Source organism: Salvia splendens, chromosome 4 (assembly GCF_004379255.2).
Source record: "Salvia splendens isolate huo1 chromosome 4, SspV2, whole genome shotgun sequence".
In the NCBI taxonomy this organism is placed as follows: domain Eukaryota; kingdom Viridiplantae; phylum Streptophyta; class Magnoliopsida; order Lamiales; family Lamiaceae; genus Salvia; species Salvia splendens.
In genome coordinates this window covers 37,643,924-37,662,362 of record NC_056035.1, presented here as the reverse complement: position 1 = coordinate 37,662,362, position 18,439 = coordinate 37,643,924, and the positions used below count along the sequence as shown (strand labels likewise).

General features: G+C 34.1%; 1 protein-coding gene and 1 long non-coding RNA gene across 3 annotated transcripts; one reads left to right on the top strand and one right to left on the bottom strand.

Annotated features, from left to right (window-relative positions):
* Positions 1-1,887: 1,887 nt before the first annotated feature.
* Positions 1,888-3,984, bottom strand: LOC121798578. The gene is made up of 2 exons (XR_006050073.1): positions 3,387-3,984; positions 1,888-2,325 (listed from the first exon to the last, which is right to left on the bottom strand). It is a non-coding gene; the product is annotated as an uncharacterized LOC121798578 (long non-coding RNA).
* A 2,393-nt stretch (positions 3,985-6,377) lies between these two features.
* On the top strand, positions 6,378-13,838 carry LOC121798194 (Werner Syndrome-like exonuclease). 2 transcript variants are annotated; one of them, XM_042197073.1, is made up of 7 exons: positions 6,378-6,734; positions 6,819-7,160; positions 7,376-7,531; positions 9,614-9,744; positions 9,848-10,006; positions 13,193-13,303; positions 13,456-13,838. In XM_042197073.1, exons 2-7 carry the CDS (start codon positions 6,881-6,883, stop codon positions 13,513-13,515), a joined length of 897 nt encoding a protein of 298 aa, XP_042053007.1. In that variant the 5' UTR covers positions 6,378-6,734; positions 6,819-6,880; the 3' UTR covers positions 13,516-13,838. The 2 variants fall into 2 exon arrangements, with proteins under 2 accessions (XP_042053007.1, XP_042053006.1); XM_042197072.1 differs by having other exon boundaries at positions 6,814-7,160.
* The last annotated feature ends 4,601 nt before the right edge of the window (positions 13,839-18,439 follow it).

Below are 18,439 nucleotides of genomic sequence, written 5' to 3'. Positions count from 1 at the left end.
TGGGACGTTCTTATGACGTGGTAGAAGGTGTTTTTAGGAAGTCCGTCGGGACATCTACACCATTGAGGGTGCTCTAATGCATTTCCAAATAAAATCTCTAGGCAAGGGTTTGCTACGAATTAAGCACCTTGCCCTTTCTCAAACGACTAGTAGTATGAACTAATTAGCTTTAAAAAATCCGGATAAGTGCACAAAAAATTGTCAGTCTCTCTTCTTCCGGTGTGCAACGGCAGGCGCGCCACCTTCCTCCATCCTCCGCCCTCATCTGCTCTCGTCTGAGTGCCCCTCCAGGCTCGTTGACATGCTGATGTCTACTCGACTAATAATTTTTGCAACTCGAGTATTTTCAATAACACAAGAATCATTATTGTTTTGAGCTAATGTAATACTACTAAAATATATATGTGTGTTTACTTTTGTTATATTTAGTTATGACATTGTCTATGTATATTTTGTTTGATATATAAAATTGCAATATGCTTGTAAACGTAGGTGATTCGCAGGCTTCGGACAAGAGTCCTCTGGTCACTTCAATAGAGGGAGTCATCCACAATGATGGCGATGTTTGATGAGGGTATTACCCCTATTGAGTGATCGGCATTCGAAGATTGTGAGATAATTTTATCGTCACGGAAAAACCCATCGAGTAGAGGGAGGCAGTTTGTTATGATTTTTTGCAATAGAAAAGGATAATTAAAAGATAATTTTTTTTATTCTTGGATTTAAAAAGAATAGCTATGTTTTTTATTTGTAATCCTAGGAACCAGATTGATTCGACTCTCTTATGCGATATGAGAAATAATCAACAAAGAAAACCGAGAAATGAGCTTATAGATTTGCTTGACTCTGTCAATTATGGAAATCAAAATAAAAACTTACCATGCAAGAAAATAAATATCCTAACTTACCATTCAAGAAAATAAATACCCTGACTTACCATGCAAGAAAAAACTCAGTTGATCGAGCCCAAAGAAGGAGGATTAAAGATGACAAGAAGAATGAGAACATTGGCAATAATGAAAATAAGTTGAATAGAATCAAAATATCACATAAACTCGAGTGAGAGCGGGGGGAAATACCGAAATACCGGTCTTATCGTACCGAAAAAATACCGAAAATACCGAATTTTTAGTATATCATAATTTTCGGTACGGTATGATACCCTACCGAAAGATTTCAGTAAGGTAACAGTATGAATTTTCATATACCACAACATACCGAAATTTGGTATATACCGTAAAATATGAATATAATTATATATAAAATATAATTTTATATATTTTTTAATTATAAAATCTATTGTGAAATAAAAATATAATTATGAATAAAATATATTTAATATATGTTTTAAATTATAAAATATAAATAACATTCTAAAAACTCAAATTATCTATTTTTATTGATGTTGAAAGTAAGGTATACCGCAAAAGTATGGTATACCGAAAATGAGGTACGGTATGGGTATGGAAATTCATCATACCGAAAATTAGGTATACCGAAGTTCGGTGTACTGAAAATATTGGTAAGGTAAAGGTATGATATTTTCACATACCGATTTTACGGTAAGGTATACGGTACGGTGGTTTCGGTAAAATATACCGTACCTGCCCACCCCCAAGTGAGATGGTATCTCAACAATACATGAACTCAAAAGAAGCGGAAGCGTTATGAGCGAATGACATCATGTATGAAAGACAAGATGCACCCAAACAAACATCTATCAACATACACTCGCCATCTCCGCTCAAACCAGTCAATCGACTCGACAATAAAACCTGCAGCAAAGGCAGTAATTGAGTTTCTGATCTGCCAATTTCAATTCAGAATATTTTGCCTTGGAACAAATTGCGTGCTTTCTGCAGACAAGGGAAGATAAATCTGAGGGTGTAATGTAAGACGATAGGTGCATCGTATTTTTCATAAATTTCATCCACTGTAGAAGAGATGCAAACCATACTCCGGACCTGTAAATCAACAATGACTTTACATAAATTTCTGCAGACACATCACTTCTAATTTCTAAATGGAGCAGTTGTGTCCAAGTATACAAACTTTCACATAATTATGATTTTGCACATAATTTCTAAATTATTAAGCGGCTTCCAAGTATCAACCATATGATACTCAAGATGAAGTCTAACAATCCGTACTAGTTTATATCAAGATCTGAAGTTTTATGAAACAACCAATTCTAACGCGACTAGGAACTTTTTTCAGCTTCCTTCTCCTGATGCCGCCAAGGATTCAGAGCGTCTCTCATGGCTTGAGCTTCAGGCGAACTCTCCCAAGCCCTCTTCTCTGACTCCAAAACTGCTACTTTATCGTCTGCTTAATTTAGGAAAAAACATACAAGAATATGCTAAAAATCAGTAGCAGAAGAGGTTCTACTCACTATAACCAGCAAAGAAAAATGAATTGAATAGACTACAAGCATATTGCAACACTGACTCTGTGAAATAGTGCTCTCACATAAGGTATCAGAATACGAAGTTGACTAAGTGGACACACTACAACTACAATTCTACAAACATGTACAGCTAAAATAACTCAATGGATTTGCATCGGTCAATTAAAAACTCAAACATTATGCTGCGCTGTTCTAAATCTAATAACAAAATTAACTAGCAATTCTTTAATTCATAGCGCTCTGCCAAAAGGGATAGCCATTTCAAAATTTAAGTAACTCACTACCCTAAGGGCTTGTTTTCTATGCACGAAAAGGGTGCGATAGATACTTATGATATGCTAGTGTCTTGTTTGCTTAACTACGATAATTTCACTCTCCTACCATTGTTCATATATGTTCTCATAATGTAACACATCTAAGCAAACATAACAATATTGAAACCTTATATGGTAGAAGACATCATATTCAAATTCAAACATCAAGCTTTATCCCCAACAAAGAAACCCTAAGTGAATTGACAAAACCTTAGATTTAGCATACTCACTAAACTCCCAAACCCAAACGGGCACTAAATTTCAATATCATTTAATCCAGTCTTCAAACTTAAGCACAATACTTCAATAGTGCATCATTGCAGCAATTTCATGTTCAAGATTAAACTCTGGAAGCATAATCAAAGCATGGACATCTTCTTTTTTCACATTCTTTTACAATTAGCCTAATTTCAGAGGTATCCGAACCACCAACAATAGACCAGGGAAAGAAAATCAATAATTCCAACATCTCCCTGACCAAATATACAAAATTAAAACTCATAGCACTCAATTCAGGAATGGCTTCTCACTGATTAACGGTTGATAAACACAAAAAAAAAACAAATCAAACTAAACAAATACATAGATTCACGAACCCTTAATGTGTGTGTTGGTGGGGGTGGGAAAATTAAAGACATTGGAAGGGAGAAGGAGGGATCTCACACAGAAACCAGTTTTGATCATGAAAAGCTCCATTGAACCTCCAACCATCGCTGACCCAACTGCTATCTTCAAGTACCAATCCCAGAACTTCATCGGTGACAAATTTTGAGGGAAGGAGGGAGTAATTGTGTGAATTAACTTTGTAGGAGAGGGAAGGTGTTACAATGTAGCGGCAGAAATCTGATCTGTGCTGGAATTGGAAATTCTGTCGCTTGGAGCTGTTGGGTCGTATGGGCTCAAAAGATTTTAGCTAGATGTAATATAGAGTCAATAACATTAGGCCTAAAGATGATTTACTTGAATTTTTTGTACTCCCTATTTCACATTTAATAATCACTTAATGTAAATTGAAGCTCCTAATCAACCGTAGAAGCATTAGCAGGAGGGAATGAGGGGCTTTAGCCCTCCCCAACAATTTTTTTTAGTATTTTTCTACTTCAATTTTTTTTAATATTATTAAAAACAGTTTTTAGCCCTTCCCAAATAAATATAATTGAAGAATAAATCACTGGAGCTGAATGATATGGAGGGGCTGAATAAATTCTGAGAATAGAAAACTTGCAGAAGATTTGAAAGGAAAAAATGGCTGCCGTATTTAGGAAGAAGAAGAAGATTTGTTTGTATAAAAAATCATTTTTAAAATGTGATATAGAGTATTTTAATGCTATCAGATAAGCAGTTTTGAGCTCCCAAGTAGCATATTTTGTACATAGAAATAAGATTAAAGGTTCTTTTTAGTCTTGAATATATGTAGATTTTATGATTTTTATCCAAAATATTATCTTTTAAATTATTCGATCCCTTAAAAATAAAAACGGGTCACATTTAGTCTGAATTGAACGGAAATGGTTAAATTTAACGGTTAACGAATATTAATTAAATTTTGACCGGATTAAGTTAAGAATTAAGTTAAAAATTACACTGCCGGAGCCGATCCTCTCCCCTCCACCGCCGGAGCCGATCCCCTCTCCGCCGCCACCATACAGTGTCAACCACCAGCTCAATCTCCCTCCTCTTCCCTTCCACCGCGAAGCACGTCCGTAGCGTGTCGCAGATCGACACCGTCAAATGCACCCATCCCTGCGCCGCCTCGATTTTCCTGAAACTGACCTCGGCCCTTCGGAGATGGTGGCGAAGGAGAGGGGACCGACTCCGAAAGTGTAATTTTTAACTTAATTCTTAACTTAATCCAGTCAAAATTTAATTAATATTCATCGACCGTTAAATTTAACCATTTCCATCCAATTCGGACTAAATGTGACCCGTTTTTATTTTTGAGGGACCGAATAATTCAAAAGATAATGTTTTGAACCAAAATCATAAAATCTCCATATATTTAGGACCAAAAAGAACCTTTAATCTATAAATAATGACATTTCCATTTTAAGAAATGTGGAGTATCAATTAAAGTTAGATATCTTCAAAAATGTACTATCACTTAGAGTATAAAAAAAACATTCACCCGTCCTACAAGAATATGCACTATTTCCCTTTTTGTCTGTTCCACAATAATATGCATTTTCTAATTTTAGACATTTTTTTCTTTCTAATGAGGTGTAACTCATTCTCCACTAACAATACGTTACTTACTTTTTCTCTCAATCTCTCTCTTACTTTACCAATTTTACATAAAAGCTCATATCAAACTCAAATTATATATATTCTTTTGGGATGAAATAAGTACTATAGTAAAGCCCCGGCCATTAATAATTTCTGCGTCCACAGTAGAAGTCTAACACTCCGTCAATTGAGCATTAGAAACAAAGAATTTTTTTTGGCTAAACGTTCGATGCCGAGAACAACTAAAAAAAATAGAAAAATTTGGGGCATTATGCAAAAAAATAAATACTCCAACTTACAATGCAAAAATATAAATACCCTAGCTTACGAAAAACATAATCTCGGAAATGATCGAGGGGTTGAGTTTGACATCGAGGCCGCGAGCTTTCCATGCTGGGTTCACTTGTCGACGCGTCGTCATCCTCCAACGCGGGCTCTTCGTCGTCTTCATTCACGCTATCCTCGGCTATAAAGCCTAATGTATTGGAGAAAATATTTTGCACATAAAATGCATTTGTAAAAGTACTATTAACATCGATGCATCGGCATCGAGCAGTGCCTTGCCAGCGGCGGGAGCGCAGCGGCGGATACCGTCTCCGTGCCGCTGGCACGGACGGTGGGTTGCTCACCGCTGTGAGTGCTCACATAAGGAGAAATTTTATAGTATAAGCAAAACACCAGTTGAAAAAAAGGGAAATTAGATTTTGTTATAACTTATACTGATAAAGTAATTGGAATGTATAAATATTGTACAAACTCTAAATTATTTGGCACCGTGTTGACATTATGTTGACATCAAAATTTTGAAATTTTACACTGTATTGACATTGTGCTGAAGTTGTGTTGACACTGTGTTGAAAACATTGGAATTTGTACAATATATGAGTTTGCATTTTATCACCACCCTTATATAATTAAAATTTGGATATTCCCTATCTCAAAAAATAAAATTATTTTTGGAACTGACTTTAATATTTTGATTTAGCTCGATTCTTTCTTTATATTCTGGATATTATTGCTTGCCTCTATATTCGGTAGTAACAAACTAATTATCTTTTTATTTGTTAAAAATTTATATATTTGTATAATTATAAAAATATTAGGAATATTACAATACAAAATATGGCCACATTCTGATCAATATTAAATATTTAAAAATGAAATACTATTAAATTAAGAAGTTTCTTATTTTCTTAATTATCTAAAATAACATTTTCTATAGTACTACAATATCTTTTTATTAAAATAATTATTTTTATTTTTTCTATTTTATTTTATTTCACTGTATAACGTTAGGTTGATTGTCATTTAATATATACAATGAAGCGATGAACATAATTAAAATTTCATAATTCAATAATTTTATTTTTAAGTATTACTATAAGATAAATATAATTTGACATTGTTTCAAAGAGAGATAATTATCCCAAAATATCAATAAATCAGTTTACCGGCGATAGAAAACTTCCCGCCGCCGCTCTTGTCTCAATTTGAAATTATTCTTCTCGGTTTATCGGCGGCAAAATCGCCGATTAAACCCATTATTCCGATATTCAATTCTCACAGCTGAAACTCGACCTCCTTCCTTCCTCGCAACTTCTCTCTCATTTTCTGAATTTATCCCACGGCTTTCGAATCGCCGGTTAACGATTTTTTAATCTCCTCTGAAACTGCATTTTAGGGTTTTATCGGAATTTAAACGACAAGTTATAACTGAAGTGGTTTGCGAAGCAAAACACACAGAAAATGTCAATGCATGGAAGCCTTCGACAATTGAGAAGCCTCCTCTTGTGAGTCCAAAAACTGTTCCTAAATTTATATGCTCGGTCATATTTGGATAATTTTTTCACTATAAATGATTTTGTGTAGTGTAGATAGCAAATACGAATGCAAAGTGCCCGCGCAATTTGCGAAGATTTTCGAAAAGGGGAAGGGGATGGAAATGCCTAATTCAGATTCCGATTGGGATTATCCCCTCACCGATGAAGATCTCCGCGCAATCGACACCGTAATTTCCTCCGTTAAGCGCCACCGGCTCGATGATGATGCCTCCGCCCGCTCTCCGCCCAAGCTACGGCGGCGGTTGCCCAGCTCTCTCTTTGCTTCTCAGCAGCAGCAGCAGCAACAACGGGGTTTGAACATTCCAAATTCCTCCTTTTCTTCTTGCTCTAGCCGCTGTTATGGTAGAACTAGATCCCCGGTTTCACATTTTCAAGGTACTTGCAGTTATACTATGTTTAGCAAATTTATAATTACTTTAATCTCGTATCCTGTTTTATATTGAAGTTCCTACATACATAAAGTCAATTTAGCTGGCATTTCTGCTGGTGTGTGAGACCTGTTATTCCTTTATTTTCCTGTGTAAAAGCAATTATTTATCAGCCCTTTTTTACCTTCAGAAATGATAACCTTGCGCTTTATTTTTGCTCAGAGATAAAATTTGGAGGTCGTATTGTGTATAGCAGAACAAAGAAAGAGGTAGAAAGATCTGCACAGGAGCTTCTAGATTTTGTAGAAGCTAAGAAAAAGGATGGTGGTCAGTGCTACCTTGGTCTGGATCTCGAGTGGAGACCCTCATTCAGAAGAGGTATATCCTACGTAGTAACTACGTGAATTAGACTGAATTGATATGCTATAATTATTCCAATTTTTTTCATAATTATGTGAGGCCAAAGGTGCCAATTTGAATCTGAAAATGAATTCAAGCACATGAGCAACTTGATGCTATCATCATAAGCGATAAGATACAACAAGGTGATACCTAGAAACCTTCTCATCGGAATTGACTATAATTATATTCCATGGAGCACTTGTAGTGGGTTGTGTTAGGGACTTAAGGCTATCAACATTAGGCTACTATAATAAGGGGGGATTAGTCAATGGGCCTGTCTGTCCTGGCTTATCCGAGTAGCCAAAAGAAGTAATTAGTGGCTTCTCGTGAGACCGGGGTATGCATGTATGTCCTTGCTGGTTGCTATATGTCATATGGCGAATGATGAAAATAAATTTTGTAATTTGTGAATATGTGACTGACTTAGTCAAAATGACTTCAAATAACATGAATGTGAAACAAAATGCTTCTTGTGTTGAAGGTTTCAAGACTCAAGAGTGATCCATAATTTTTTTATTGATCTTTATACCTTCAAAATGAATTTGGAGATGGCTCAAGAAGGGTCTCTACTCTCTAGCTGAACCCCACCTTGCTTAATTTGCCTCAATCAACCCAATATGTTTATCCTTTTTCAATTTAAGTACTCCATCCGTTCCGCGGTAGTTGAGTCATTTCCTTTTCTGCACTCGTTTTAGAAAAATGATAATAAATAGTTAAAGTGGGGAAAGAGTAAAACAAGAGAGAGAATAGTTTAGATAAGACTCTTCTCTACATTATTCTCTCTCTTACTTTACTCATTCTTCACTTTAACTACTCCGTCCGTTCCACAGTAATAGAGGCATTTCATTTTGAGCACACGTTTTGAAAAAATGATAATAAATGGTTAAAGTAGAGAAAGAGTAAAGTAAGATAGAGAATAGTGTAGAGAAGAGTATTATCTACCCTATTCTCTATTTTACTTTACTATTTCTCTACTTTACTATTTATTATCATTTTTCTAAAACGAGTGCTCAACGCCTCTATTACTGTGGAACGGAGGGAGTAATACTCTTGCACAATGCCCAAGACAAATGAGTTTCCCTTTATGGAGACTGGAGATATATATACCTGTAATATCAGAGATTGTAATATCAGAGATTAGTCCCACATCAGAAATCCATGGTCTTAAGGCTCCTTTCAATCATTAATTCTAATTTAATAAGCGCTTAATGTTTCATTGTTGGAATCCTATTTTGCACTTCCTACTTTCTGAATTAAAAAATAGCAAGGAGACATACACCAATCGATAAATTTTAAACAATGTACAGGGAAACTAGATGTGGCTGGTGGAGTATCTCAGATGTGTATGATAAGTTAGGATACTTTCCACACCATAAGCTTTGATATCAATGGGACTCAAAATTAAAAATTTCATGTCTTCTATTTTTTCCACAATTGTTTAATTATCACTGATTCTCTTTATTTCTTTTCAATTAAATTGCTACTCCAAAAAATATAAAATAAAAAGTATAGAAGTTCTTTAGATAATGAAATGAAGTGAACATTGACCATTTCTTGTATATGCATGATTTTTTGGTTTTGGCATACCACTTATGTATTTATTCTATTTATTTGTACTGCATAGAAGTGATTAATTTCAATTTTTGTCTGAAAGTTTTGAGTGAACCAAAATATTGTGTATTACTTACTAGCATGCTCTGTCTGCCAATTTTGTCATTGCTTATGTACATTATGCCCATTTACATCCACAAATACATGGCTAGATGCTGAATCTTATCTTAGATTCTGTAGCCACATTAACTTGTTTAGGTTTGGAAACAATCATATTCACGGGAGTAAGCTGGGTTATTAGGAACCAGTATCACAAGAGTAAGCCTCAGGGGTACATTTGAGAAGGGACAAAATTTTGAAGATGTCAGTGCGTTTGTGCTTCTTTAGGAATGGGAACTTTATTTCAAATAAATCGTTTCAATTGGATATGTTGGGTGTGTTTTTTTCAACTAGGAAGTGTGAACACAAATTTTCTAGTTCATAAAATTAAATTGCCATTTTTTGCAGGTGTTTCACCTGGGAAGGTTGCAGTTATGCAGATATGTGGCGATAATAGCTGTTGCCATGTGTTGCACTTAATTCATTCTGGAATTCCTAAAAATTTGCAAAGCCTTCTTGAAGATGACACTTCCTTAAAGGTGCTGATTTGCATATTCAAGTATCAAAAACATTATTTGAAATTTTGGTTACATCTTTTATATTCTTATTAGAGCCTATCATTTCTGCTTCATATGTGCATAGGTGGGTGCTGGCATTGCAAATGATGCAAGAAAGCTTTGGAAAGATTACGATGTATCAATCAACACTTTCCAAGATCTTTCTGATAGAGCCAATCAAAAGCTTGGAGACCGTAAGAAGTGGGGTTTATCATCTTTAACTGAAATGCTGTTATGCAAAAAGGTACTTGAACAATAACTGTGGAAACTTTTCATTTTGGGGAAATTTTGAAAACTTTCAATCTGAGATTATTGTTTTAGTTGTATGTACTACAAGGGTGCAGTCAAGTTGTAGTGTAAAATTAAAGTAAAATAATTAATATAATTGTCTGGGATATATTTAATACACAAATTATTTGTAATTCTTTTTAAATAAATAAACTGTTTGTTAGATTATTTTGGTTGCTGCATAAGAAAAAATATGCCATTTGCTGCATTTTAATTGAAAAAAATTGCTAATGATTTTGTCGGTTAGTCACTTACCACCCATTTGAGAACTTCCAAAGTGGTCGGCTGCTGATGTGTAAATGCATGAAATGATCCTATAATCACACATCCTTGTTTGGCCCTTAGAGCGTCCGTTTAGGCCAAAGCGGAGGTAGCAAGGGCTACATAACACATAACCTCTTGCTGACTTTTTGCATCATTGTTTAAAGGATAGTTGTCATGTAAATCATAAGTTTGCGTTCACTTGTAGTCAATCCCATAACCTTTTGGACCGGAAATTAAAATCGTAACTTTTTAATGTTTAACACTTGTCCCACAGCAATTTTTTGGGTGTCTACGTGTGTCAGTTTAGATGATGTGCCGCTTACGTGTATTTGCTTACATTATGTCGCTGACTATGTGGCACAAATGTGTACAAAACAATGTTGTTTTGGTTTCTGAAATTTTAAGATATTAAAAAGTTCTCCAAACCATGGCTTTGCCCATCTCTCTCTCTCTCTCTCTCTCGGAGGGCATAGCTTGACCTTCATGACGGCCATCACTTCACCCCCCAACTTCCGACGTCATCATGCTGCCTTCAACCACCAACATTCCAACCACATCCCTATACCCTAAAAGGAATATAAAAAGTTCTTATTTTCATATAAAAATCGCAGTTTTGAGGATCACCAACTGATTTTGTTTTGTTCACTGGACGACTAATGTATTGTCCGTTAGGAAATTCCGGCTGACACATCACCCACGGTTTTCACCCAAGATTGAATGGGTGAGACAATTCTGCAATATTGAAAAGTTATGATTTTAATTTTTGGTTTCAAAAGTTACGAGATTGACCAGAGTCAACACAAAGCTATGATATAAATAGCAACTCTCCCTTATTTAAAATAGATAAGCTACATGGTCATATAAACATTATCATGTTTAGAGCATCCGCAACGCGTGCCGTTGCGGTGCCTTATTTCGTTCCGGAGGAACGGAACCGCGGCGGCACGCGTTGCAGCCGCCCGTGTCGTCGCCATTCCGTGCAGGTGCCGTGCCGGGTGCCGTTCCCGCGAGACGCGGCACGACACGTTCCGCCACGCGCCGAGGCGACGTGGTGGCCTCCCATTCGACGCGTGACGCCCACTCGCTGCCCCGTGAGTGGGCGTCGTCACGGTGACGCAATAATTCGATTTTTTTTTTAAAAAAATCGAATTTAATAAAAAAAATATTTTTATTTATAAAAATTGTTTTTTATATTTAAAAACAATTTTTACAAATAAATGAATACTAGAAATTCGTATTAGCCCATATATATTTGATGGGCTTGCGAATTTATGAAACCCATTCTTGGTTGTCTCTCTTTTATAGAGACATCCTTGAATGTTTTATGTTCCACTTTCGATGTGGGAAAAACTCATTCTTGGTTGTCTCTCTTTTATAGAGACATCCTTGAATGTTTCATGTTCCACTTTCGATGTGGGACAAACTCATTCTTGGTTATCTCTATTTTATAGAGACATCCTTGAATGTTTTTTGTTTCACTTTCGATGTGGGAAAAACTCATTCTTGGTTGTCTCTCTTTTATAGAGACATCCTTGAATGTTTCATGTTCCACTTTCGATGTGGGACAAACTCATTCTTGGTTATCTCTATTTTATAGAGACATCCTTGAATGTTTTTTGTTTCACTTTCGATGTGGGACAAACTCATCTTGGTTGTCTCTATTTTATAGAGACATCCTTGAATATTTTATGTTCCACTTTCGATGTGGGACAAACTCATTCTTGATTATCTCTATTTTATAGAGACATCCTTGAATGTTTTATGTTCCACTTTCGATGTGGGAAAAACTCTTTCTTGGTTGTCTCTCTTTTATAGAGACATCCTTGAATGTTTCATGTTCCACTTTCGATGTGGGACAAACTCATTCTTGGTTATCTCTATTTTATAGAGACAACCTTGAATGTTTTATGTTCCACTTTCGATGTGGGACAAACTCATTCTTGGTTGTCTCTATTTTATAGAGACATCCTTGAATGTTTTATGTTCCACTTTCGATGTGGGACAAACTTATTCTTGGTTGTCTCTATAAAATTGTATTTTAAATTATGTCAATTTTTATTTTTTTAGGATTTTAATTATGTCTTTTTCTATTTTTTTGAATTTTAAGTTGTAATGTTATTTTAATTTTATTAAAGTGTGTTTGTTTTAATTGAATTGAGTTGGAAATAAAAATAAAAAATGAAATTGAATGAATAGTAATTTAAGGAACGGTTAAGGAACGGTTAAGGAACGGAGGGTTGCAGGTTCTGTTCCTTAGTTAAGGAATGGAGTAAAAAAGTACAGTGGGGCCCGCAAATAGTAGTTTAAGGAACGGTTTAGGAACGGTATAGGAACAGCGTTGTGGATGGCCTTAAGATTTCTGAACCCCCGACCATGACCTATGAATGACTAGGGTAAGTTCTGTAGGCAAGAACTAGGTATAGAACCCCCCTGATCTTAATCAAGCATCTTAGAAATCAGTATTTGTAAATAATTTTAAGTTTACCTGTGCAAGTGTGGTGCATTCTGTTGCGACTACAGCTGGCATCCTGATTCTGCCACAAATTAAAATGTGCATATAGCTTAGATGCCAATACTGTCATGTCTTGTATGTAGAGCTTGTGCATTTCTAATTAGCTCATGCTTTCACAAATTTTAGCACATGCAGTTCCTTACATATGAATTACTGATTTTAGAGTCATACTGCTTGTATTTTACTTGGATTCTCAGCCTGCTACAAACTATTACGCGGTGTTTGAAGAAAGTTCACCTGCTATGAATTATATACGGTGGTAATAAACAATGATTGCATGCATCGTTCACTTGAAAGCGCTGATTTGTTATCTTTAGAGTAAATTCAACTTCGACCTACTCTAACTAGTGTAATTGATTCTTGTAGCTCCCCAAGCCAAATATACTCAGGCTAGGCAATTGGGAAGTTAATGTTCTATCAAACGAACAATTAAAATATGCTGCCGTTGATGCATACGTCTCTTTTTACCTTAATCAGGTATACTGATATCCTCAATTGTGTACATTGAGCTTTCTTCCCCTTTGTCAGCTTTCCTGTGGCTGTCTTATCATATGTATGAGATTATCTTTTGTACTTTTTATATATTTCTTGAGCTTTTGTCTAGAATTAAGTCTTCCTCCCTGCTCCAGGTTTTGAATGATTATCCAGATCCTGTGATCAATGAAGCAAAGCAAATGGATGCCACATAAATGACACCGTTTTGTCATATATTTATTGCCCTTATATCATCTTCAGCTATATGTGCTACACAACTTGCGTCCACAGTCCGTAAAATATGCACCCCTGCTTCTTGCTGAGGCTCGTTGCTATCCTGGGAATAAGTATGGCTCCACATCCTGCTGGTTCAGTGGAATCCCTGTTTTAGGTTTGGGATAATAGACAATGGTTCTTAATCTTATAAAGAACCAGGCTTCCCGATTTTTAGACTAATTTATGTGATTCTTTCAACATTATTGGGCACCTATTTTAATTTTAGCCTACTTGAGTGGAACTTTCGCTCTATGGTGGAAAATGTTCTGAGATCAGTGCATTACTTGTTGGTGATTTGAGTACTTACTGTATTTGCATTATAGCTGTATATGGCGGCCAGGTTTACATTGCTGATGCAAAGTAAATCGATAGTGAAACAGCGATGAAGCACGGAAGAGTAGCGTTCTTCCGTGTTTCATATATTATGAGTCATGAATCATGAATATACTTTTTGCTGCATGGGACATACTAAGAAATATGAACATATAGTGGATGCTCATGTTCATTATTGATAATACAATGTCCTTACTAGCTAGGCACAAGTTAATGTGTTGGGACAATTGTAATAATTAAACCACTTACATTCTATTGATAATTATAATATATTCCAATGAGATCATTAAAAACTCATACAATTGAAGTTATGTGCGCAAACTTGTTGTAGTTGTGTCTAAGTCATAAAGTCAATTTCCTGCAAGACGAGAAAGGTATACGGATGAAAGTAGGGAATGTGACACACTAGCATCTGGTTCGACTATTGGGCGAAGGATGGGTGCCTTGTACGATTATTCTCGACGTTGTTCTTGTTGCCTATTCACAAAACAACAAACTTGTTGAGAACGTGGGAGTGTAGGACAAATGATTTTGGAGATGGTCGTTGTGTTTGGGAACAAAACACTTCAGCTGCAAGGTTTCGTTTCTGGTATTCTTATTGCTAGAGATGAAATATATCCTTTTGCCTTCCTAAACAACCAAATGAATGTCTTCTTTCTTTGCTTGGTAGTCCATTTAGAGGCTTTGACCAGAATATATATGGATCTCCATGTTCTATATATTTCGTGATTTTTCAGAAGCTTTTTCTACCTTAATATTTGGGCGAATCTGGGTTCTACTAGTATAGTATTTTATAAAAAAATGGATTTTCAAATATATTTCTGTACTGTTACCTAAGTTGGTGGGAGTATACAGCATTAAATTGATATTAAGTATGTATGCCCCTTGAGAAGCACTTAATAATTCAACAATCCATGATTGAATACAATCTTCGATTGCAAGGAATAATCATCTCAAACAAAACAAACTTCATCTAGGTGTTCTGGTATAATTTCACATCTTATAGTAGTACAAATAGGAAAAAATGGCATTTATTAATCAGAAATATGGTAGACATTAAATGAGGGTTCGTTCCCAACTTCATCGATTTGATACATTGTTTGGATGGAAGGGCATGTGTCTATTGGATAATATTGGGAGTGGGGTGCCTCAATTTGAAAGATGATAACCAATTTAACGAACATAATGCCATGTGAGTGGACCCAATTTAAATAAAATGAAAGTCTTTTTCAATCAATGATCTATATGTCTATATTCATTTTTGAGATAAATGGTGTATGTATTTAGGGTGGCCATGCCATGTGGGGGTATGGGATGCCATTCGCAAATGGACACAATTCGATTGGTGGAATTTTATGGGTAAAATTACTAAGATATATTAATATTTGATTTTAAAGTATAATCAGGTAAATAAACCAAATCAAAATATTTCTGATTTTGAGCTAATTGAAAGACTTGAATCAACACTTCTTTGGCCAATTGAAATAGAAAAAAATTGTTGAGTTGCTTTTAGAGGCAGACATTAGAAAGTTATAGCAACTAATAAACTCGTGTCGATTTCATCCTATCAAATCCATAATTATCAATATAAATTTTATGATGTATCTTTGAAGCTATGATAAAAGGCATCATGATTAAATAGTTTATTATAGGATGGAAATCATATATTACTACTATAAGATCTAATTAGCACAGCTTATAATTAATGATACGTACGTATATGACGTGTCAGTCTTATCGTGTCTGTGAATCATTGCAAAGTATGATTAAAGATTAGTGGAGTACTATAATTTTATTTAGATAGCCTATGAATTATAAGCTGTGTGAACTAATTACTAAGAACTATATACATAGAGATTGGATAAATTTTTATTTTAAAATAAAATATATTATAGTCCTAAAGTTATGTTAATTTACAGTGAATTTATTACTTTTATTAACGAATTTGTGTCCACGAATTTGGATCTAACATAGAGTGGAAATTTTATTGTTTTGAATTCATCAATTTTCACAAGACGAAATTTATCATGTTTCACGAATAATTCATCATGTGTTCAAACTTTTGTAGTTCCTATACTTTTGTAATCAATCACGAAAGAGACTCCAACTAATATAAAGGACAGTAGTGTGCATAAGTCCTCCAAAAGTCTAAATAAAATACCCTACGACCTTAATAATATTAGCTTTTAATTCTGTCACGCACAATGGAGGTCCATAAAAATATTTAATCTTATTAAAATAAAAAATGTATAAAGAAATTTGTTTGTTGGACAAGTTTTATGAAATAGAGGTTCATTCTTTTCAATCCTACAATATTCCAGTCCAAGTGATCACAAATAATGCAAAAAAAAACACCTTTTCCATTGATCCATTATCTGTTCGCATTTCAAGATTTTGGAGTAGTATTCAATAATTCCTTTGGAAGGTCTAAAATATAGTTTAGTTTCTTATTTCTAAATGTATGTTAGCATAATTTTTTTTACTATAATAATCATATATAATAATTGTGGATTTATGTTATAAATAAAAATATGATTAAAAGAAGTAAATTACGAAAACTGAGATCATGGTCTACGTTTTTAAGTCATGATGATGATAAAGTTTCTCAAAGTAATCTGTCGGTTTGTTATTAAATTTATTTAAATTCCTGTATTTATTCTAAGTGTAATCCCTCAAATCATATTTAGATGACTAAATTACCCCTACGAGTTTGTAGAAATTACATAACTGGATATGAAAAAGACCTTGATCTGCCGACATTTTTGCCTACCGTGTGTTTCCGACATACAATTGTCAATTTTTCATAATCGAATATATTAATGTAGATTTCTTACTTTACGTTGTCAAAATTTCAAAATCGAGTATACTTTCAACTTCTAGCTTTATTACACTAGTGTGTAATATTAGATCATTCACAATAAACCAATTCATTGTCATTATTTTTTTCATTTAACAATTTTATTGGTATACTTGTACTATTTCAAATTGATTAGTTCGATCGAATTCTGACTCATTGTTGATAGCATATTCTCCATTAAGATTAAGAATATAAGTATATAACTAATTATATTTTGTTAGTATAGTTATTTGAAAAAACTAAAAGATTCAAAAAATAGACCAGCAAGAATTCTTTTTATAAATGATCACCACTAGACTACCAATAATTCTCCACGTAAAAATCTCATTGCATTATTAAGCGTTTTTTTGGGTGTAGATGTATCCCGTTGTTCCAACGTGAATACACCAGCTGTATAAATTTATACAATAATCTAAACTAATAACAAAAAACAAGATCTCCAACAAATAGTATCACAAAAAACTAATTGATTCATGAGTAGTGAATCTAGAGGTGGACAATTAGTTTGTTGATAATTCGTCACACTTATTAAATTATTTCCAAGTGATTAGTCTTTTCATGGGTTAGACTTAAGTAGGGACTTTGTTTATGACTTAAGCAGTTTGTATTAAATACTAGTATTAAAAAACTCTTCTTTTTTTTTTTTGTCTTTTTTTACTTCATATATTTCTTCGAGTCATCGGAATTTCACTCTTGTACGTGTTTGCTTTCAATATTAGTTATATCACCAAAGATATTTATCTACTGAGTTTCAAGTTGATGTTGCATAACAACCCAAACAATGGGGCTTCAAAGAAATTTTGATTTTGATATATAAGAATTTTCGAAATCTAAAATCTAAATTAAACTCGTGAAAATTATACACACTCTGGTACATCCATCATAACTAATCATAGTTATGTCTAATAAATTTATAAACTGAAAGTTTGCGATGAAACACTTAAAATAAGATCTAATTTGCAAGAAAATCCAAAATTTCGGATTTGAATTGCAATTATTCTTACAGGGGTCACCTGTAATTTAATGATAACTATTATTAATTTCAACTAAATCATTTATGGTGATTTCAAAACTAAATTACACAATCAAATCGAGGGACAGCTTTTGGTTCCTACTAACATTTCTAATTATAAAGCAAGTTGCACCTATCAATTCCAAATTAGTCTTTAATGAATTTACTATAAACACCCACAATAAATTTATTGAACTTTTCTTTTTCCTGTTTTTTGTTAAGAAACCACTGCAGAAATATGTGTACATCAAAGCAATTACTTCAATTCATTTTTGTACGTCTCATGTATTTTTGTGGAAATAATTAATTTTCCTCAGCTATAAAAGTAATATCAAAGTACACCTTGAGCTTCTAGTTATGTATGGTTCTTGAAAAAGAAAATGAATAGTTTTACCTTTTAATATGTAAAGTTGTGTATGTCTGTAATTAAAGTATTTCGTAGCTTAGGTGTAGACATAAACATGTCTACTACTATGTTCTTTAATAAGTAAAGTAGAGTTTCTTGGCCAAGGTTGTAAATCATAAAATTATTGATATTTCATAAATAACAGTGCGAAAGCATTATCATGATAATTTGCATAGATCATAGTGGTTGGCAAAGGCTGGGAATCATAAAATTATTGATGTTTTGTGTAAATTATAATTAGTGCTTGGCCTAGGT